At 32.2% G+C, this 24986-nt stretch overlaps 1 protein-coding gene across 4 annotated transcripts in view; it reads left to right on the forward strand.

Moving 5' to 3' along the window:
- The first annotated feature begins 2465 nt into the window (after positions 1-2465).
- Positions 2466-24986, forward strand: part of LOC106882516 (uncharacterized) — a 36116-nt gene continuing 13595 nt past the window's right edge. The window contains exons 1-4 of one of the 4 annotated variants that reach the window (XM_089347415.1): positions 2466-2580; positions 11787-11852; positions 16051-16146; positions 21157-21406. In XM_089347415.1, coding sequence (XP_089203541.1) covers positions 21166-21406 — 241 coding nt within the window. In that variant the 5' untranslated portion in view covers positions 2466-2580; positions 11787-11852; positions 16051-16146; positions 21157-21165. Of the gene's footprint in view, positions 2581-3208; positions 3482-11786; positions 11853-16050; positions 16147-21156; positions 21407-24986 lie in introns of those variants that run through there. The other 3 variants (XM_089347413.1, XM_089347414.1, XM_014933220.3) reach the window with 3 other exon arrangements.

The raw sequence follows: 24986 nt of genomic DNA on the forward strand, positions 1-24986 counted from the left end.
AAAACATAATTGTGAGAGTATGTTGATGTGAGGAATATTTCCTTTAACATATGTGATATGAAAATCAAATGCTATGAGCTGCATGGCCCATCTCAGTATACATCTGATGTTCATTACACTGGTTAAAGATGAATTCAAATGCTCTGATTAATATAAGTAGGTATTTTCTACCAAGTAGAAGAATGATAGGCATGGTTTGTGGGCTATACAGTTGCTAAAGCCTTTCTCTTAATACTCAAACAATTTGACTCATCAGAAGTTAACCTCCTTGATGAATATAGCATGAGGTAGTTTTCTGGCATAGAATTTTCACTAACATCAGACATCCAGTCATCAAACATCCTCACAATGGAAATTTCAGTGAATGTCCATTTAAATTAACCAAACATCTGTTGCTGTACATTTTTCCAAACAATTTTGACATTTTTCTTGTACAATTTTATAATTTCTTCAAAAGAAAACACAATATCATTTCTTGTTGTTGTATGAATTTTACACATCCATTGAGTAATATATTTCCCCAACTGAAATTGATCTAACATTTTTTATCTATAGGATACATGGTTTTATTAAGTCTCCTTTACATCAGTTCCTCTTAAATTTGATCATTTTAACTGAGCTTATTAAACACACAATATTTAGACTTATCTTGAAGATAATACAGTAATTTTATAATGAAGTCTTTATGCAGAAACATAAACCTGGTTCAGTCTACAATGATCTATTTCTTTTTTAATTTCACATTATTCATTATTGTCTCGTGTATTTTATTGAAACACAGGTCTTTTTTGTTTTGGATGAGCCATTAGTGAGCCATTTAGCATAGCTTCAATACAAATCATTAGCAAAAATGTTATTTTTTTTGGATCATTATATTCATCATTATCCTTCAATATTTTTGTCCTAGCATTGCCAGCAAAACATTTTACCCATATTTCAATAAGGACAGGATCATTTAGCACTAATTCAAATCCTACTGGCAATATTGTTGTAGTATTCAGAGATTTATAAAATAGTCAAATTTACATTTTGGAAGTGTCAGTCATCTAATAGGTCAAACACAAAAAGCATGTACCATGACATATTTGTATGATAAAATATTCATAATAGCAGTTTTGCATCTTCACAAGATGACAGATGTGAATAGCTGCTATTCTGAGCAGCTTGAACAACTGTGAAGAGCAGTGTTTCCTCAATTTTGTCACTCTAGCATCTCTTTGATGACAAGAGGAATCAGCCAGCACCAACCTTAAATCTTCCTTAGAAGTGTACAAAGGCAGGTGAAATTTAATTTTAATTCTCAACATCCCTTGAAATAAATCTTTACACTCCAGGCTGGAGAACACTGCCTGCTGCAGTTGTAGTTGTTTAGTCCAATACCCCCGACTAAACAAGCCTACAAAGATTTTTTTTTTCTACTCTGGGCACAAGGCCCGAAATTTTGGCGTGAGGGGGCCAGTCGATTAGATCGATCTCAGAAGGAAACTGGTACTTAATTTATCGACCCCGAAAGGATGAAAGGCAAAGTTGACCTCGGCGGAATTTGAACTCAAAATGTAGAGACAGACGAAATACCGCTAAACATTTCGCCCGGTGTAAAGATATTCAAGCCATAACCACCCTATATTTATCCCAAGTACAGTGCATCTTGAGTATTATCTGATGTAGTTTTTTTTATGACATTAAAGAGGAATACAAAATACAAAATGGCTGATAGTTAGCAAGGAGAGACACACCTAAGAAAGAAGAAACCAAAGGACCACTGATGAGGTCACAGAAGTGTGACGAAAGAACTCTGGCCGAAATAGGATTAATGTAATATAATGTAAAATAAAGCTGAAGCAAATTAACACCAAATATACAGTGCGTGTGTTTTTATTGGCTAAACTGGCAATATGACCGTTCCCAAGTACAACAACATTAAAGAGTTGATTGAGGGAAATCTGACTGCTATTTTAGCAAGTCAAACAATCGTTTTTCAGCTGAGAGCAAGCTTGATGGAGCAAACCTTTTGTAAGTAGCCTTCTTGCTTTGACCATTCCATCCTTATCAGCCATAGTGTACCTAAGACTACATTATCCAGTGTGTGTTTTAGGATAGTAGGGTGTGTGATTCGACACGGAATGGATTGCTCTTTATAGCAGGTCGATCGACCGCATATGGGTTACCGGTGAATGGATGTGATGTGAGGAATATTTCCTTTAACATATGTGATATGAAAATCATAGTTACAATTTTGGTTAGAGAAAAAGTCACAGGAAAATATAACTTTTCATTTAAATACCATAAATAATAATTATATAGTAGTCAGTAAAGGAGCAACTTAAAATACTAATTTAAACGGCAATAACAATTACAACAGAAATAATAGAGGTTATTGTTGTTGCCTATAAAATATTTAAGTCGATTATTAAGAATATATGACTTGCACACAATGACAATTTATAGAAGAGCCTTACACGTATATAAAAAGAAAATCAGTGTGTGTGTTTAGTAACTTTTTCTCTTGGATTCAAGTTTCGTACGTTGGCTCGAAGTTAAGCATATCAATGGGGATGTCAACAAACTTCACGTCTTTTGGTGAGTACTCTATCTGTAAGTGATATTCTTTGATCCTATGAAATGCATTCAAGTACACAGGCTCGATGACATCAGGTTTTAATATGAGATAGCCAAATATATTTAAAATTTTATTTTGAAAGCTGTATGTAAACTTAAAATAAGCAAATATTGAACAGTTTACTGGATAACTGGCGACAAATATATATAATCTATTGGTATAATCGTAATTATTGTGGTGGTCGCCGTCGTGGAGACGTAACATTCGAACGAATAAAGTTAACGACCTGTTTTCGATTCCTGACTTGTTACCATTTCAGTTTATCTACGTCAGTAATGTCCTTGAGGAAAGCATCCTTATAAAATTAAGTAAAATTAAGATCTTGATAAAATAATTATTTCAATGTTAGGAATAATAATAACTGTTGAATAAGAGGTAAGCTATCAACAGTTCAATTACTAAAACCAGGTTCGATTCTAGATTGAACCAGTTTTATTTCACTTTCACTGTTAATGGCTTTGAAAATACTCGAACTGTACAAGCTTAGCATTTCCCATTCTCTGGGTATATTAGGTTTCATATTTATGTAAGGAGCAATTAGTATTTATTTCCAATTGTATTACTGCGTTTCACTTGTCTTATCCCCTATTGAGAGTTAGATTTAGGTCAAGTTGACTGTAAAATGCAGCATGTGGCATTCAGTAGGTGTAGTCCGTTAGCCGTCCTGTTTACTATCTCTCCACTGTAGGAAGGACTCTTTAATATTACGAAACCAAAGATAGTCTATTTTGTATTTCAAAGCAACATGGTGGCATTTTGAATCCCAGCTAAATCGATAGCCCTTTACTGAGATGTAAAACATGTGTTTAACATTTTCTTGTGATATGCACAATACTGCAGTATATTTACTTGTCTTACCAGGTATTTATAAAATTTTTATATGTTATTGTCGCTTATAAAGTCGACTGTGAATGCAAATAACAACGTGCAGTAGTCGGATTGCATCGCAAGTATATTACGTTTGTGTGCTTTGTATATCTAAATATTATGAGTTTATAATGTTTTGCAGTTTATTTATTATACCCATGTATTGGAACACAGTTTCTACTTACATTGTTGTTGTTTTTAGACACACGTTTGGTTTTTATTTTGTTGAACTCTGTCCGATTCATTGATGTTTATGGATGTAAATAAACCACGCCAAAATTTGTCTTAACATTTTTATTAGGTGCCAGTGAAATTACTTAACTAATAACTGTTTGGTTACATCACTATATATGAAATCAGTGATGTTGGTAACCCGTTTCCCGTTATGTAACTCCAAGTTTTTAATACGGAAGTGTATATTTAGTTAAATGCAATTTATTCTACAACTTCTACGGGTAACTTTTCACTTCGGTCTTTAATAGTCGCTGTTATGTTTCTCTCATGTAACAAGTAAATTTAATTATAACTTATTTTGGTTTAAATCAGTGAAACTTAACTGAATCAGAAGCATTATTCTAGGATATCTTCAATTCTTGTGTGTGATCTCTTTTTGACATTAGATATGTTATTATATAAAATGTAGTGCTTGACAGTTAAACTACACGTTAATTAAAAGTTCAGTAATTTGTACTGTATATTTACTGTAAGTTTCTTTTAAACGAAAATATGTATATTTGAAGTGAAGAATATGAATGTTTATAATGTTTACGTTTATTTTGGAAAGAAACCCTTCTTTTTATTTTTTTAAGCATGTTTTGACATCTGTCATTAGCCTTTATAACTTAACATAGTTTTAGTCAACATAAAATTATTTATTTTTAATTCTTTATGCTGATTTCAAAAGGTAGGTTTATTTCGGGACACGCAAGCAAACTTTAACCTATTAAATGTTTTTAAAAATATTCGACCTAGTCATGTAAATATCATGGAATATTTTTTGTATGTTACGACTTTCAGAGAACAAGAACTGGCTTCTTAGGTGTCAAAAATAACTTTTTTCTTTCTAAGTTTGACTACCTGCTTAATACAACATGTCTAATGTTACTAGATTATATCGCTTTCTTTTGTCATTCTGCCAATTTGCGGTCGACTTGGTTTGAACCACTTTTGCTTAACTAACTCTCCTTAAACAGGATTTTTGTTTTGTTTCGTTTTGTAATGATCATTTTTTTTCTTCTTTATTTGTAAAGAAAATGTTTTAAATATTTCATAAGTAGTGTTTGTGGGTCTTTAATTGTATTACAATTGTTTTCTACATAATTACAGCGTGTGTTTAAAACTAATTTAGCCACTGCTTTATCAGCAGTGACTTTTGTATTTTGATGTAAATTACCTATTAAATTGACTTTTGATTCTTATACCAACAAATAGTCATCCAAACCCGCTTTTGTGAAAAGGATAAGATCAGTAAAATATAATTTGTTTAGAATTGAACATATCTCTGCTCCGTAATTACAGTTCATTGATTGTGAGAACCTGGGAACCATGCATTTTACTAGTGATTGATTGATGACTATTTTCTGACCTTTCACTAATAGATAGGGTTTTGTTCTATGACCTCCTAGAAAGCAATCAGTTAATTTATTTTTGTATATATAATTATGAGTTGTCATTCCCAAGCAAATTATAAACGTATAATATAGATTATATTTTTCTCGGTAATTTCTGTGCTTATTTCTGATCTAGCTATGTATTTGGATAATTCATCTTCACTGAATTTTTGGATCAAAACTTTTTTTTTAAAGTCTCTAAATACTCTTTGTGTTTATTTGTATTACTTCAGCTTACATACATAAATGAATAACATGAGAATCCAATTTATTAACGTTTCATCTGTGTAAATGTAATGCCAACTTATTGACTTTACTTCAGTTTCACAAAGATTGTTTGTAAAATCTTGAAACTGAAAACTTAATGGAATAAAACATTATGGGCGTGCAACTGAATTTCTCTTGTGAGTAGATAGACAACAGAATGCTATTGAATATCATTGTTGTCCTGCCCCATCTTTACTTGTTGAACAATCATTTTCTATAATGCAAATTCTAATCAATTAGAACTTTTCATTTTTGCTATTAAAAGTACTGGGACTAATATATCATTGTGAAAGTTAGCAATTAAACATTAAAGTCGTTATTGTCAACATAGCCATTAGTTTTTTTGCATATTTCCCATTTAAATGTACTCTAATTATTTTTATATCACCAGGTACAACTTTGTTCTTTTTGTAAATGTTGATTTCATAACATACTTTATAAAATAGTGTTAACTTTGTGTTGATTTATGTACTTTTTGTGTGTTTTTCAATTTCAACACTTAATCAAAAATATAATTCAACTGAAGTTTATACTTCAAGTGGCAAACATACAGTGAAGTACAGTATCAGTAGATGTAAAATTAAAGACTTTGATACCAAAATAATATATAATATCATTATGAAAAAACAATAAAATGAAAGGGATTAATAAATGCATGCATGTTTCTAATATGCTAACATGACTCTTCCACAATAAAATTGCTAAGAATTAAGTTTGTTTGAAACAAATGCTGCTGAAATATGTTAGTACTTGGATTTTGTAAAGACTATTGGCTGTAAGCTCATAATTTGAAATCATATTACAATCTTTATAATCTTTGTTCTCTTTGTAAATGTTGATTTCATAACATAATACTTTATAAAATAGGGTTAACTTTGTGTTGATTTATGTACTTTTTGTGTGTTTTTCAATTCCAACACTTAATCAGAAATATAATTCAACTGAAGTTTATACTTCAGGTGGCAAAGATACAGTGAAGTACAGTATCAGTGACCAGGTTGGAGATGTAAAAATACTTGGATTTTGTAAAGACTATTGGCTATAATCTCATCATTTGAAATCATATTACAATCTTTATAATTGGGTAAAGCACACTCTGATCTTACAAGTTACCTGGATGAAAGTTAAGGCTGTGTAGTGTCGATAAAGTTACTGTTATCATTTTGTTTCTTCAAATACTCAAACATGAAATCTGTAACTTCATTTCAGGTTTTCTATTTTTGATTAAATTCAATTTAATAATAAAACAACATCTAATAACATTACTTTGGAAGTGTCCTTCTTTCGATCTAAACCAAATAATCTGTCCTGTTTCATAATAAACCAATGTTCACCAATTTGTGATATATATTGAGCTATGTTACCAGCCTTTCAAATTCCCCACATAAAAGTTTGCATTCCTCTGAACTTACTCTGAGCTCTCCTTTTTTCAATCCAGTTTGATCCACTCATTTCTTCCTAACGCTGTTTCTGTTTCTCATGTCTAAAACCTCATATTCTTGATAATGGCTTTCTTTTGGAACTACCTATTTGTTTCACTGCCTGAATCATCACCAACTTGTAGAATTTAAATTGAGCATTATCTATATTTTCTCCTTCAGTTTTATAAAGCCTTTAAAATAGTCTAAACTCTGACCCTGTCAACAAATTTGACCCTACCGGCAACATTCTTTCATATGAATTTAAGAACTTTATATGGAAGAAGGTTGCGGTAGGGTCCTGTAAAGCATTAAGACTTAGTGTAGGTCCAACTTTTTATGTGACAATGATAACCTGCATATCTATTTTTACCTTACACTCAAATTCTCAAATTGACGTTACTTATATATTTGTGCATGTATCTCTCTCTATGTATGTATGTGTATGTATCATATATATATATATAAAGTGGGTAGACAAACAAAAGAAGAGTACTCAACACATTTATTGAGAGTCACATGTATAGATCAAAACAGTTTGATTCAAACTCTGAGTTTCAAGTGTGTGGCTAGTCTTCAACCATTGGGGTCTGAGCCAGACCCCCAATACCCGAAGACTAGGTTGAAACCCAGAGTACTATGGAGTCTGAATCAAACTATCTATTTATATATATATATATATATATAACAATTGCAGTGTGGAAGGTGTTTATAAGCCATTTAAAAACACGCAAAAACCGTTAGATTCACTTCAACATTTAAATATAATTTGTCAAAATATTTTCGTTGTGGTTTCAAAGCGACGAAAATATTTTGACAAATTAAATTTAAATGTTGAAGTGAATCTAACAGATTTTGTGTGTTTTTAAATGGCTTATAAACACCTTCCATGCTGCAATTGTTTTTGTTTCAGCACACGATCTCAGATCAGGTCACGTGCTATGCAAGTACATTTCTGTAATATATATATATGTATAACTTTTAAACTTGCTACATTAAAAACACTTGTTCTGATTTTATCCTTTTTTATCAAGTTTTCCTTTGTTTTTCATATGAGTTGTTTATAGTTGGCTTAGAACAGTAAATCTGTCAAATTTTTAGACCTTCCTTGACATTTGCACAGCAGTTTAGATTCTTTTTTCATCTCTCACCATTTAATGATATGTATTATATGATTATAGGACATAATTTTTCCATTGATAACTCATTATTTTTCAAAAATCTTTAATTATAGTCATAAAAGAAGTATTATTTCAGTTTTCTGTAATATTGAAGGGTGTTTGCTATTTTTTACTGTTATTAATTTCTCTATGAATATCATATTGGGCTCAAATTCGCAGCTGTTCACTGTGCCAGTGTATTACTCATGAGAATATCAATTATTGCTGATATAGACACGAAGCATCAAACTTTTAGGAGAGTGGTAGCTGTATATTTTGCTTGTGTTTTAGCATTAGTAACATGATAAAGCTACTCTGGCTAGGAGATATGAATTCAGTCACTGAATATTAAGTGCAACACAAATGCATTTTCATAGGGGATGCAAAGCTAATATTAATAACTTGCACCTTTGAAACAAACCTTCGAGTTGTGAAAAAGTGGGCTATTTATTAACCTTATTCTCGTATATTTATTTGTACTTACTTTATCAACCTGAAGAGCAGAGTAGAGTTCATGCGATGTAAATTTGGAATATATGTAAAGGGATGCAATAAAATAATGTAAAATATTTTGCTTAACACGCTACCAGTTCTCCCTTCCACCTTATTAATAATTATTTCTAACATAGATGTAAGGGATTGGTTAAGTTAATCGTCTCATGATTTGAACTCGGAACATAAAGAAACGCAACTAAATCTACAGTTTATCTCAACACTTTACCGATTCTGCTTTCTACGTGATCCTTTTTGTTTATGAGCTAGGGTTTTTTGTAAGGGAGATAAACAGCATTCTATATTTTAACTTTTAATTATTTCCCTTCGATAAATTTCTATTGTATATTAATGTCCCTTTAAATCATTGAAAAATATCTATATCACTGGTTCTCAACCATTTTTTGATTAGGAACATTATGAAAAATTAAAATATTTTGTTTTATTGTAGAAGTATAAACCAATTTATTGCACATAAACTTTAACACAATCTTATAAGGACTCATGTTTTAAAAAGTTTATTGTATTTTCATAGTTGAATATTATTAGGAATATTATAAAAAATTTAAATATTTTGTTTAATTGTAGAAGTATAAACCAGTTTATTGCACATAAACTTTAACAAAATCTTATAAAGACTCAGGTTGAGAACGACTGATCTAGATGAATCAATGTATTCTTGAAGAGAAGAATATCTATTTAAAATCCCAGATTAAGAATATCTAATTATTCCTCACCTCACTAATTTGTTGTGAAGAGATGTGTATTATTACATTAGTGTGAAAAATTCGAAAAAAATTGGCTTGTACAATTGTTAACCAAAAAAGATAAAAACAAAGCTATATAATTTTATTGATACAAACGCACACATTTTCAAGTGTGGAAAAATTAAATAATATATACCATACATTGTGGAACTTGTAAGTTAGCAGAGGTTAGGGATGTTTAGGTAACACAGGGGGTTGACAGACTTTTTTTGGACACCTGAAATATAGTGCTTCTAGACACTTAGTGATAAACACACTTTTAGAGTAAAACAATGTAGACATGTGCATAATATTTCTGTTGTGATTGTACTCCTTGAGCACATACGTAAAAATTTAAGTAGTATTTTTATGAAAATTTTGTTAAAATCGTGCGACAATATTTTTTGCACAATAATACAACTCAGCTTCAGTAGTCCACACAGTTGCCTTTCTTTTCAATCACTTGCACTATTTGTTCCTTGTACCAGACATACATGTTCATTATGATATCTCTTTTTGTTTCTGTCTGTCTTCTTTTGGCTCCTAAAATCTGTTTCCATAATTCTGTCTCATTTGTCACTTCTGATCCATCAATCACCAGCTGTGCCAACATTTCTCATATATTTTCAATTCAGTCCAAGTCTGGACTTGTCATCACCCATTCCAGTAGACTTATTTTTATGTCTCGCATCCATTCCTTGACTGTTTTTAACATGTGAATGCTGCAGTTACCCTGTTGGAGGATAAAAGTATCTCCCATTTCTTCTTTAATACAAAGCAAGGCTCTCTTTGCACCAGTTAGATGTTACTCATGCTGTTCTGCCTTCCTTTTAGCTAATCTAACCAAAACTATAAACTTGGAAAGATCACGCCCCATACCATTACTCCACCTCCGCCCATCTGTCTTTTGTTCATCATCACTGGTTCAACTTTGCTTGATCAAGAGCACCAGCCATTAGGTCGAATTGGATTTAAATTGCTTCTCATCAGTAGAAATTACTTTGGTAAACTCAACAGGAGTAGTTAACCATAATTTTGCACAGTCTACCTTTGTGAAGGTGCATGGTTCAGTGGTTAGAGCGTTGAGCTTATGATCGTGAGATTGTGAGTTCGAATCCTGGACTGGGCTGTGTGTTGTGTTTTTGAACAAGACACTTTATTCCACGTTGCTCCAGTTCACTCAGCTGTAGAAATGAGTTGCGATGTCACAGGTACCAAGCTGTATCGGCCTTTGCCTTTCTCTTGGATAACACTGGTGGCATGGAGAGGGGAGGCCGGTATGCATGGGCGACTGCTGGTCTTCCATAAACAACCTTGCCCGGACTTGTGCCTGGGAGGATAACTTTCTAGGTGCAATCCCATGGTCATTCATGACCGAAGGGGGTCTCAGCACCCTTGTCACCTTATGTTTTTAGCTAACAATAATTTTCCTTTTGGCCTTTGTTTACCCGTATCCAGTTTCTTTCAGCATTCTTTGAACTGCTCAAATATTTACATTTATTTCACATTTCTCCTTCACCTTCCATGCCATTACCTTTTCTCCAGCTGTCGTTGCACAGGACACAGTCATCATCATTTGACTTTGAGGTCTCTTCCCAAGCAATTTTTTCCTTCTCAATTTCTTCTTCTGGTTATAGTCATTCTTTAACATAGACTTCAAAATCTTCAAATCAACAACTATTTTTCTCAGATTTATGCCATATCTCTTCCTTCAAACTAAAGAAAGTATTTGCTTTGAATGCATTTTCATTAGAAAAAAAAAAAAATTTCTCAAGTTTCTTGAATGATAATCCTTATTGGACTACTGCATGATGTCATTGCACAAAAAAAAGATTGCATAAAAAGTTAGAAGGGATGGTCCAAGGTGATGCTAAAGTAAGCATTCCGTTATGTCCAAAAAATAATGCTACATAATTTATATCAAAATATGCAAAAAGTATGCTTGAAATTTCTTGCCTTAAGGCGTTGTCCACAACAGATAGAAAATTTTGGTGGGTATAAATTCAAGAATTAATGATTGATTTAGCAATCAGAAATATTGGTTCAGAAGTATTTAAGTCTGAACCAATACAAAACACAAATTCATGTTGAAATTAATTTTGCCAGTATCTTACATAGATATTCATTGAAAAGAGGATATGAAAATTTACTATTTAGTATCTAAGTAGCAAATGTTAGGTTATGAGAGATAAGACTTAAGAACAAAACTGGAAGAAACAAAGTGAAAACATTATTCACTTTTGTAGGCATATATTGAGACTAGTTAGTGTTACTCATCCTACAATTTGTTTTCTATCCAATTTTTTAAGAGTATAACTACATCTGTCCTAGAACTACATTTTACCCCAAAGAATTTACAGATGTGCTTCATCGTTGTCATATATATATATATGTGTATCTCCACTTCCTATACACAACATCACAAGTAATAACATTCTATTGTACTGTAAAATCCAAGGAAATCCTAGTCTACATTGACAAATAATCATCAAATGCTACTCAGTCTTAAACCTATGTTTTTATGTATGTTTCCTTGTTAGATTTAACATAATTCTTTTAAAAGTTAATTTTATAGGTTGATGACTTTTGTTTATTTCATTTTTCAGTTAAAATCTTCAAAAATATGGCTAGAGGAAAATCAAAAATGCTCCAGTGACTCTGAAAAATCTTGTGTAAGTAAATAAACTGTTTCCTCACATATGTGTCTTTGTTTGAAAAATGTGAGTTTATTGAATCAATTTCTCAGTAAAAGACCATTTAAAATTGCATATAAATCAGTATATAGCATTCTGTAAAAGGGGTTCAAACTTATTTAGTGAATGTGAGCTGAATATTAGTGAGGTTCAAATAAGATGCAATATTCAAAGATTTACATTAGAGCAACTTAGTATATAGGTTTTGTAAATATATACTGTATATACAAATATATATTTGTAAATATATACTGCTTATGATTTTGGTAAGTCCTTGAGGTTTTTTATTTTTTGAAGTCGCCATTGTCATTTTGGTTTTGAAGGAAGGTGTCAAAGCTCTGGTCTCAGTAGAAAGTATGTATCTTTTTGTTTGTGTGTTTTTCTAACTCATTTTGAAAAGGTGTATGCTAAGGATGTTAGTTTGGTTTTGTAATGTGGGTATATTGAGATTGTTATTGTGACAAAGACTATTGTTAGCCTTAGGAAGCTATTTTGTCTTATAATAAGTATTTAGTTGGAAGAGAGTTAGGGAAATGTTTATCATGTATTCATAGTTGCTAGATGTGTGGAGCAGGAGATGTCTGTGGAGTTATAATTAGCTTCTTTCTTAGGATGTAAAGTGTTTGTGACGCAGTTATCATGCTTTATGTTATCTATACTTATTTTGTACCAGGATGTGCTGTGTGCATTGAAGTCTGCCCTAATGATAGTCTTTAAGATTTAAGATGTTGTAGATGTGGTGCATAACTGAAGGGAGGTTGGTGGTGGCATGTATAAATGTAGTTCATATTACTAGCTTTTGAATGCTTGCATTCTAGTTGTCATGTTGTATTAATGATTGTCGTTTATGGCATCTATGTGCCGGATGCATGATTTTATGTACAAAGTAAGGCCTCCTCCCTGAGTGAATCTGTCTTGCTTTATCAATGTGTAACTTGGATATGTGGAGTCCTTTGTTAGCTGTGAAATTTTGTTTCTTGTACAATAAAAATGTGAATATTTCATGTGATTAAGGACATTTTTTTAGTTTCCTTAGACAGTGTATTGCTCTATGTTTACTTTTTTCTTGCTTATTTTGGTTGTTTCTGTATTATTATCAGGAAAGGCTTTTCTTAGATTTGTTATTTAAAATAACGTAATTAAAAGGATTATGAATGTAAGAAGGGAGATAATTAGATTCCCTTGATATGTTTTGTCATTTGAAGTTTGTTTATGTGACTTTCAATAGTTTATGCTGTCTCATTACATGTATGTGAATGTAATTGTCGAAGTGTACTTACCTATTTTGAAATATTGTTTCTTGCTTTATCTCTGTTTCAAGTATGACTTTCTAGCTATGACCCTCTTATCTTTCCTAACATATTGTATGTTGTACTGAGTTATCCAGAATATTCTACTATTTCTAAGGGAGTATAGCAAGTTCGAGGGGAATTTGGCTGCTATTTAAAAGCAAAAGTGAAACATTATAATTAACCTCCCTGTTAATATTTAATTGCTCCCTAAGACAAAGTACATAAATACATTTAAGAGGCAGACAGTAGTATGGTAAAGAAATTCTTATAATTTCCACAATGTATTTGCATTAAGAATGATACATAGATGGCTATTTTAATCTAATACTGCTTCTGTTGCACATAATGGTTTCTTATAATTTAATTTGTGTCATGGAACAACAAGCAACAGGAATATATCAAGATTTTAAATATATTACACCAAACCAAACAGTTAGAGCCCCTCCCCATGGCATTATTTGGTTTATTTACTTCTTGACGAAAAAGTAGAACTACTGTCACTATGGCTCTGGTAGTAAGAAAGGCATTCAACATAAGACTTACATTAAATTCATAAAGATCATTTGAAAACTATTGTTATCAACATTTTATATCATTTTCCTTTCTGGCATAGGTGAGACATGTCATAGTTCAAGTCAGCTTCTATTTAGAGCATTTTGTCCTTTTAGACTGGGGATTACATCTTAGAATGTAATCTCTCTGGAATTCCATTCTCACCCATGTATTTTATGCAGATGTTTAAAGTGAATATTATGTATATCAGTCTCATTAGTCTTGGCAGCCCTATGAAGATTCTGGCTAAACCATATCATCATCATCATATTTATCATCACATTCACTCTTCCATATTTGCTTGGGTCAGATGAAATTTGTAGAGACAGATTTTTTATGGTTGAATGCTCTTTTTGTCACCAACAGTCACCTCTTTCAAGTAAGCTTAATATTTCCTCTAGTTCTTTGAATGCCCCCAATGACTGGATATGATTTTGTGAAAGATTATAAACTGACTTTTTCAGTTAACACACAAATGAGTTGAATGATTCAACAGGATCTGATGAGTCAGAGCACTGAATCATGCTGCAGTGTCTGCCTTAGTATACTTTCTATGGTTAGATACTCTACTTAATACCAACCACTTTATATAGTTTTTTGGGTGCTTTTATGTGGCACTAACACTTGTGAAGTCATCTTACAAAATACAGGCTGAAGAACCTAAAGGGAACCCTATAAAAGAATAAGAGAGGATGTTTGAGTGAAGTCTGATGAGAGGAACAGCTACAAACCTTTTGAAATTCTTTTGTGTCTTAATTTGCAAGAAAAATTCATTGGTTTTTCTCAAGAGCTTAACTTCCTTATAAGGGTTGGTTTCCCAGTTTCATAGTGTATATATATTCCCCACCTGGATGGGACACCAGTCCATCACACGATTACTCATTTTTGCCAGCTGAGTGAACTGGAGCAACATGAAATGAAGTGTTTTGCTCAAGAACACAATGTGTTGCCTAGTACAGAAATTGAAACCACAATCTTAGAATCATGAGTCCAGTACCCTAACCACTAAGCCACATGCCTCCGCATTAGTTGATTAAGATCAGTGCCAGTTCCTGACTGGTATTTACTTAATTTAACCCTTTTGATACCAACCTACCTTAGACCGCTTCTGGTTCTATAATACAAACTCACTGTTTTTAAAGTGGTCTAATTTATAATATTCATTCAAAATTTTATGCTAATTTATTCCAGACCCTGGGTTAATAATGAGAAAGTTATTTTACTAAATTCTTCATTATTTAAAAAATTAATTGAAAGAAAGCTAACTTATGTCAGCAGAAATAGGGTAACAAAAGGGCTAACCTTGGAAGTTTATTTTGGTAGGATTTAAAATCAGAACAGAAAGGGACATAATTAAATACTGCTAAGGCATTTTGTTTGACACTTTAAGAAACTTGCCAGTTTGCCACCTGTAGGCTTGTATAAGTAATAAACATACAGAAATTAACTCAAAATATATTTTCGCAGCTACCTACATTTAAGCTTAAAATTAAGGAATTGATATCTCTTTGGAAATTTTGTATAGAAATGTTGTTGATTTCATCAGTGGAGAGGTTCTGGAGATGTTTTTGATTTGGAATCAAACATCCACTAAAAATTATACTTCCAGCACAGTGTCCAAAATGGTATGATGCAACAAGATTAATAGCAGTTTGGTAATAATGCTATTAATAAATAACATTAGGTGTTCCTTTAACTGTTCATGTATTCTTCAATTAATGGTGCATTGACTCATATCTTTGGTTGATTGGAGAACTTTAAATTTGTTGGTTTGATATTCATTCTTGTGCATTCACAATCACTTTTATTAGCTAAAGTAACTATGAAATTACCTCTTATGAACAGACCTTACTTCTTATTGTGTTTCACATATCATCATCAACTTCTTCATCAGTTGTATAATTACAAATCTCTATTTTTCCCAATTATTTCTAATCGTTGAACCTCACTTCTTGTGAAAATCAAAAACTAGGAATTTCTCATTTCAAGTTTTTGATTTTCAAAATCTATTATTGTTGCAGCTAATTACAATCCATAAACTCAAATAATTTATTTCATGTGCATTTTTGGTAGATATTCTAACTATTATAACTCCACCTATCTCTTTTTAACACTTTCAACATACAACTCCTTTCTCAACAATTCTCATTAAGATTGTATTCAATTCTCCCTATCTTCCTCTTTGTCTTTCATTATTATTAATATCATTATGATAAGGCTGCAAGCTAGCAGAATCATAAGCATGCCAAGTAAAATGCTTAGCAGCATTTCATCTGTCTTCACGGTCTGAGTCGAAATTCCATCAAGATTAACTTTGCCTTTCATCCTTTCAGGATTGATGAAATAAGTACTAGATGAGCACTGGGATTGATGTAATTGACTAATCCCCCACCTCACCCCTCAAAATTTCAGGCCTTGTGCCTATAGACGTAAGCATTATTATTATTATTATTATTATTATTATTTATTGTCTTTGCACAGCTTCTAATGCTGGAGATGTACTACAGTGATAGCTGTTCACTACCAGTGAACTAAGATAACACCCCTTATTTATCAAGCACCATCCGGAGTATTCGAGCGATTCCAAGCAGTGCTGTTTTCTGCAAGTGCTCCACCTGTATTGCAGCCCCTATTTGTTCCATGTACTTCTCAAGATTTTTACTCGCTGTTCCCAGGGCTCCAACAGTTATTGGTACTACTGCCACCTTTGTCATCAACCACAACTGCTTAACCTCCCAAGCTAACCTCTCATATCTATTGACTTTTCTTTTTTCCTTATCACATACCTTGTTGTTAGCTGGGCATGCTATATCTATGATCCAGCATCATTTGCTTTCTTTCTCAATTAAGACTATATCTGGTTTCCTATTTTCTATCTCATGGTCGCACTGAATCATAAAATCCCATAAGATCTTTGCATTATCATTTTTGATGATGTCTTCGGGTTTATGTTCATGCTACTTTTTTACTTTGTCAAGTCCATACTTGTTGCAAAGTGTCCACTGGACAATCCTTGCTATATTGTCATGATGTCTCTTATATTCTTTCTGGGCTAGTGGCGTACGTTGACTGGTAATATGCCATATGGTTTCATCATTTTGTCCACAAATTCTGCATTTATCACTTTTTGATGTCTATTCTGTATTCGATGTAATTGGTTCTTAATGCTTGCTCTTGGGCAGCACAAATTAGAGCCTCCATTTCCAATTTTAAATCACTTTCAGTCATCCATAGCCATCTTTCTTCTCTGTTTTATCTTCAACATCCCTATGAAATTGTCCATGCATTCTTTTCTTTATCCACCTATTTTCAGTTTCATTCATTCTCAAGTGCTTGTACAGTGCTTAATCTTTGCAATCTTCCATCCTACACAAGCCTGACCTTCTTACTTCCAATAATAGTGGTTCTGTGGCATTTTTTACATACTATGCTATGTTGTTTTCTTCTGCTCTAATGCTGTGTTCGCATCCAATCAGTCCTCTTCCCCCTCTTTTTCTTGGTACATACAGTCTGTCTGTGTCACTTTTTGGGTGGCGTATCCCATATCTAGTCAGCAACTCCCTTGTCTTTCTGTCTAAGCAGATTAGTTTGTCTACTGTCCATGCAATTACCCCTAATCTATATCTAAGGAGTGAAACCACCCAGGTGTCCATTTAATTTCAACTTAAGGATCAGTCTCAGTCTGTGCAAGTATTCTACCTTAAATTTTTCTATCATTTATTTCTCCATCAATTTATCCATTTCCAATATCCCCAAGTACTTACAGTCCGTCTCTTCTATCTGCTTCATAACTTCCCCCAACAGTATCGCTAGCCCGTCCATACATTTGATTTTGCCTCTCTTCAACACTAACACACCACACTTTTTCAGTCCGAACTCCATTCTGATATCAGCACTGAAAGTATTTACCGTATCAATGAGGGAACTGACTTGGGATTCATCTTTACCATAAAGTTTAAGGTCATCCATGAATAAGAAGTGGTTGACTTTTTGTTGGTGGCTTTTGAATACATACCCAGCCTTTGCTTTCTTCAGAATCAGTGTTAACAGTATCGAGCACAGTACAAAGATCAGTGGGGACAGGCGGTCCCCTCGGAAGATGCCTCTCCTGATTTCTATTCTCCCTAAACTTCTTCCATATGCTGTCAGTTCCATCCTCCACTTCGCCATACTTTTTCCAAGCAATTACTCAACATTTGATGCAATACCAAATAGGTTCATACATTCCATAATCCAAGAATGAGGGATCATATCGTACGCCTTATGATAATTGATCCATGACCTGGCTAAGTTAGTTTTCCTCTTCTTGCAGTCTCTAAGTACAGTTTTGTCTACCAGGAGTTGATCCTTGGTACCTTTGCACTTATGCTTGCAACCTTTCTGCACATGTGGCAGAACTCTGTTGTTGTTATTGTTATTGTTATTATTATTATTATTATTATTATTATTATTATTATTTCTATATAAACGAAAATGAAGTAAATTGACAAATTTATTTTTTGAACCAGTGGAAGACACGCAAGATGTCGAAATATTGTTCACGAGATAGCAAATGGCACTCTTCTTTTAATTTTGACTCTATATCTTCAGGAGGAGTTACCTCAATCCTTTCTATATAAACGAAAATGAAGTAAATTGACAAATTTATTTTTTGAACCAGTGGAAGACACGCAAGATGTCGAAATATTGTTCACGAGATAGCAAATGGCACTCTTCTTTTAATTTTGACTCTATATCTTCAGGAGGAGTTACCTCAATCCTTTCTATATAAACGAAAATGAAGTAAATTGACAAATTTATTTTTTGAACCAGTGGAAGACACGCAAGATGTCGAAATATTGTTCACGAGATAGCAAATGGCACTCTTCTTTTAATTTTGACTCTATATCTTCAGGAGGAGTTACCTCAATCCTTTCTATATAAACGAAAATGAAGTAGATTGACAAATTTATTTTTTGAACCAGTGGAAGACACGCAAGATGTCGAAATATTGTTCACGAGATAGCAAATGGCACTCTTCTTTTAATTTTGACTCTATATCTTCAGGAGGAGTTACCTCAATCCTTTCTATATAAACGAAAATGAAGTAAATTGACAAATTTATTTTTTGAACCAGTGGAAGACACGCAAGATGTCGAAATATTGTTCACGAGATAGCAAATGGCACTCTTCTTTTAATTTTGACTCTATATCTTCAGGAGGAGTTACCTCAATCCTTTCTATATAAACGAAAATGAAGTAAATTGACAAATTTATTTTTTGAACCAGTGGAAGACACGCAAGATGTCGAAATATTGTTCACGAGATAGCAAATGGCACTCTTCTTTTAATTTTGACTCTATATCTTCAGGAGGAGTTACCTCAATCCTTTCTATATAAACGAAAATGAAGTAAATTGACAAATTTATTTTTTGAACCAGTGGAAGACACGCAAGATGTCGAAATATTGTTCACGAGATAGCAAATGGCACTCTTCTTTTAATTTTGATATTATTATTATTATTATTATTATTATTATTATTATTATTATTATTATTATAAGGTGGCAAGCTGGCAGAATTGTTAGCATGTTAGACAAAATGCTTAGCAGCATTTCTTCAGGCTTTTTATTCTGAGTTTAAATTCCACTGAGATTGATTTTGACTTTCATCCTTTCAGAGTTGATAAAATAAATACCAATTAAGCACTGGGGTCAGTGTAATTGACCTCCCACACCTCTCAAAATTGCTTGCCTTGTGCCAAAAATTCGAAAGAATTGTTATTTTTAGTGCCTTTACTCTTTTGAGCATTCACTGTCTTTTATTGTTTTATTTACTTATTTAATTAGTAACAATTTTCATTTTTCAAACTTTTGTTATGTAATTAAATTTAAAGGTTCACCTATATTTTTTACTACTGTTACTGCTACTTTTGTTGTTGCTGATACTACTACTACTCCCAGCCCCTTATACAATTTAAGTCACCATTTCTCACTGTTGTTTCTGTTCTGTTGTCATGGACTGACTGATAGATTTCTCTTCTTCAAAGTCATTAATCCCTTTGCATTTAAACTGGCTATATCAGGCCTGTTGTAATTGCTTTAATTTCAACACAGTCTCAGATCAAATCACTTCCCAGACAAGTATAATTGTGAAATATATTCAATTCATTTCTCTTAAATTTTTCCTGCTATAATGCTTTTGGATTATAATCCTTTTGTTCAGAAAGAGGATCTATATAGTTTCAACAGTTAGCTCTAAGTATCTTTCAACCAGTTGCACACTCTTCCATCTACTATCTGCTACCTCTCACATTCTTTGTCAGTTCACTATAACCTATATAAATTTCACTTTGTCTGTTGTAAATTTCTACTTGTTACATTGCCTACATAATATTGAATTTCCACCAAATTCTTACTTGAAAGGCTTTTTTTTTTTTATTATTTAGTGCTAATATATTAGTCTTAACCATATTATCTTCAAACTCCTTGTTTCAAGCTCTTTTTGGTTTCAAAGTTCTGCAGTTTATGGATTGAGATTGCTGTGAAAACAAAATCATTTTAATAGTCATCTATTGAGACTAGCTACTGCATTAATTTTGTGAAGTGAGAGCTGCTATAACACATCTTCAAAAATCACATTTAATTATTTGGTCAAAATGCCCAGCCAATGCTAAATTGCAAACATAGGTTTAGGATGTATGTGTGTGAAACTGCATCCATACACATACATATGCTTACTTCATAAATTATGGCCTTTCAATGATGAATGTATCTTAAATGAGAATGTGTGTAGAGAAACAGATTAAAGAGAAAGAAAAGTTGAGCAAGCTAGATGAAGAATTAAGCTCACATCCTCTGATTAATGTCCGTCTTTTATACTAACCTAATTCATCCCAATAAAGGAGCCTCTACATAGTTATTTGACTTGCCATTGTAGCAACCAAGCCTTTTTCACCAGACTTTTTAACATAATTTAAAATGGGTGTTACTGGGTCCAGTTCTGAATACTAGAACAGACTGGCCACAATGAAGTTGGGATGATCATAGATGTGGAAGCAATTTTCACTATGCACTTCTACTATTCTCTATTTTCTTCATTCTCGTCTGTTTACATGTTTTCATTTAAAATACACACGCAAACTCAGTATCATTATCATCTGGATATCATAGTCATTTACTATAAAATTTAAGAACATTGTGAAATTTCTAAATTCAGCTTGTTTTCCTATATAAAATCTGAAGAATTGCTCATAATTATAAGGATGTTAGTAGTTTGCAATAACTGGTATAGAGACTTTGAAGGATATTTTGAGCATTATCATTAGAATAGTGTGATCCATTGTATTGCCATTCATTTCAAATTGTTTATGGAGTAAAGTGTCAGTAGTTGTTTATGCATTATTTATCTGCTGAAATAATCAACTACCAATAGTTTTGGGTATGTATTCTATATTTGTAGATAGACAATATGGAAGAAGACCCCTATAATAGCAGTGGGGATGACAAGCCGGAAATCCGACATAGTACCATTGCTAGACTCCTACTATCCAATAGGATGACACGTCATGATGTAAACAATGAAGTTCCTTCGGCAACAGAAGAAAACAACTTGAATGAAGTACAGACCATCACACTTGATGGGGATTCCTCCCAGGACCAGCACTATGTGGTGAACTATGCCAGCCGCAGTGACTTTGACACTACCAGAAGTGAGTATGAAATGAACCGGGGAGATTTTTCACCATTGGAAGAGTACAATGAGGACAGGTCATCACCTGAGAACCTTGTCACTCCAACCGGTTTCTCTATTGCTGCTCGCCTCTACAAGTGTAGATTTTGCAACTTTTCAACCATGAAGTACACACAGCTCCAACTCCACATGCCCAAGCATGGTGGTGAGTAGAAAGAAATTTTTTCTTCACTCAACCTTTGAGTTGTGTGCTACACTCTTTGAAGCTACTGATCCTATGATAGTCTCTGTTTCTATCTTTTGGTCTATTTATTCCTCCTCTTGTTTTGTTTTTTTTCTTTGTTGTTTTTTATTTTGTTTTTGTTTACTTAGATGATTGTTGTTTACTAGAGGTTTTCTTCAATAAACTATCTCAGGTGTGGCTAGCACTTAATAAAATGGTTTTGTGCATGTTAGCATCTTGCCTAGCCCTAAAAATAGTGAAAATAGACATGGCTAGTTTTAATTTCTTGACCTATTACAGTTTCTGTTTGAAGTTAACTTAAAACATTTAAATTCCTGTTTTGCAATTCTTGCTCTAGTTCCATTATCTATGTTCCTTACTTGCTCCATGATCAGTTAATATTACATCTAAATGACAATGCTGTTTACAATATGGTGGCTTAACAGATTTGCTCTAGATTATGTTCCCTGTCTTTTGAAAAGAGAGCAGTACTAAGTTTTATCCATTACTTTTCATCTTTGTTCAGAGTTCAAGACTACCTTCTTTTAAGGAAATATGTGCAAGTGGCTTGGTTTTCATTTAAAAATCTAAGTACTATTAAAATTTAGGGCTTAATAGTTATCTGAAATGAAACAAAGTATTAGGAGAGACTCAACATTAAGATGTTAGAAATATTAACATAATACCAGTGAGATTACCTTACTTGGAATGATGTTAAGGAATCCCGATTCTACATGACTGATGCAATATTTTGTTGTCAAAAGATATAGCAGCTGTCTAGTCATTGTACTGTATGGTGGCTTTGATTCATACAACAATATAATGATTGGAAACATCTGTGCTACCTCAGAAATTTTACCAATATCTAGTACATGATACCAATATAAATGTGATTGGTAGTAGCTGAAGGAAGCTCAAAAGTTTGTTTACAATGCTTGCTGATGTGGGGTTTTTTACTGCAGAAATAGAGTTGAGGATAATTTATTTGATGTATATAATGTGTTTCTACAGTAGTAATATGGGAACTTGGGCAGTTGTTTTAACATGGACTGCATAAGTGTATGTAACATATTTTAGTTGCATTTACAATACTTCTTTGCTATATCTATCTTTAGTTATTTTGTTTACTCACTATTAAATGTGTTTTGATATTTTCTACTTCCTTCTTGCTTTCATAAAAAGTCTGAGTTGGGGGAAAACATAGATAGTTGTTTTATCCTGAGATTTATAACAGCCCATTACATTTTACTAGATTGCTGTCTTTTATATTGTTCAATTACATAGCTTATATTACATTATTTTTTGTATTACTTTAGCCATGTCAAATTTTCTGTTTTAACATATAGGTTAATGATTTCAATTTTTAAAAAAATGGAGCTTGCCAGATCCTGGCAAACCATCCAACCCATGCCAGCATAGAAAACCTACATTAAATGATGATGATAGCTTTGCTATATTTTCATCTAAGACATTTTATCTTGCTATAATACAAACTATGAAAAACAAAAAAAAAACAGTATTACCAAACTTTAAAGCTTATATAATATCTTGAGTAATAAAATCCCTTCTACAATTTTTTATTATTCTAATCTGTGATTATCTTAATTATAAACAAAAACAATATGGTTATCTCTGTGGCAAAGTAAATTTCTTTATTGAAGCAAGGAGCATACATTAGTTATCATTTTCCAATTTTTTTACCCTGAGCATATATATGCCTTTCTTGTTGAGCAAATAAATTACATTTGTAGTAGCAATAAAAATAAGCATTCTTTTTAAGATATGGAGTGTGACTAATACCTTTATAAAGTGACTGGTGATATTTGGAGAAAGTTCAGAAAGTTACTACCTATGTTGACCTGAAACCCTCTTTTTGCCAGTATTTATTTGATTTTCTATAAAACCTATTTCATATTTTCAACATGTTATCAATAAATCATGATATCCATGAGACTCTTTTATTTCAATCACCTAAGTTGCTCAGCCAGTTATCATTCTTGGAACTAGTTTTATTTATTAGTCTACTTAGAAAGATGTTAGTTATAGTCATCTGCAATTATTTCAATATTGCTCATGTATTTTACAGTTAAATATAACATTAAATATTTATCAACAGTCATTTCCTGACTATGATATTATTTCAGTGATTTTAACACATTGGTATAGTGTTTTTTTTGTTTTTACAGTTCCTAATTTTGATTTTCTTTTCAATGTGCTGTTGTGACTTCTCTGTCTGATGAATTATTTTATATTGCATTGTCACAGAAGTATATAGTCCATAGACTTAAGATGTTTGCAGTGAAACCGATTTCCATTTTGATATATTATCATTAAGTAAGTTAAATATTCTAATTCATTTAGTTGAGTAACGAGAAAGGGTTCATAGAATCATTGGTGAATTTATTCCTTTTCTTATGTTCTGCCATTTCTTTTACATTGGTTGCTGCTGCTCAGTTCTGATTATTATTCATAATAAACAGTGAAATTCAATCATGTGTTTGTAGTCAATGTAATTTTGATTCAGATATGCAACTGAATTTATTTAATGCATGGATTTTGTTTTTCATTTTAAAATTTTGTGTGTTGCCTTTATTTGTTTTACTGACAATTTTAATGGAGATACCAGTTGTTTCCTTCACTCAGTACTTCTTTTGAACAATAGTTCTGTTACCCAATGTTAGGTTGGGTTAAGGAATCGAATGCTTCACTTGATTTATGGCATTCTTGCTTTATTTAGCTGTGGTTAATCAAATGTATATTTATTCTCTTTTTTTTAAAATCTTAATCTTTTGGTTTCAAAGTAAAATTGTAGTAAATTTATTTTTATATTCCTAGAAATAAATAGGTATTTAATTAAGTCTCATTTAGACTAGATCCATTGCACTGTACGTCAGTTAACTTTCATGATATTTGAAGATACATAATTGAAATGATACTTCTTCCAAATATCTTAAATGAAATTAAATATGGATATCCCACTAGTTCAATATAGGAATATTGCATGCATTAATATACTTTGTGTATAGTTCTCAAAAACACCTCTTTAAATTAGCAAATATTATTTGTATCATTGGCTACAGAAAATAATTTTTTTACAATTTCTCTTTTTCCCCTCCATCCACATATATATATATAGATGGAAGAAGAATTAAGAATAGTTAATTACTTAATTGAAATCCTAAGAACATTGATTTTATATTGTTTTTCTGTATATTTTTCATTTGAGGCAAGAATCTAATTAGATTTTCACTTTTAAAACTATTTATTGAAATCCTTTTAAGGTTTATATTATGAACTATGCGACCATATGAGTACAAATTTAAGAGTCTTTGATGCTGATGAAGTTGTAAAATAACTGCACTTCTAGAGACGAAAA

Source organism: Octopus bimaculoides, chromosome 2 (genome assembly GCF_046866305.1).
Source record: "Octopus bimaculoides isolate indiv1 chromosome 2, ASM4686630v1, whole genome shotgun sequence".
Taxonomy (NCBI): domain Eukaryota; kingdom Metazoa; phylum Mollusca; class Cephalopoda; order Octopoda; family Octopodidae; genus Octopus; species Octopus bimaculoides.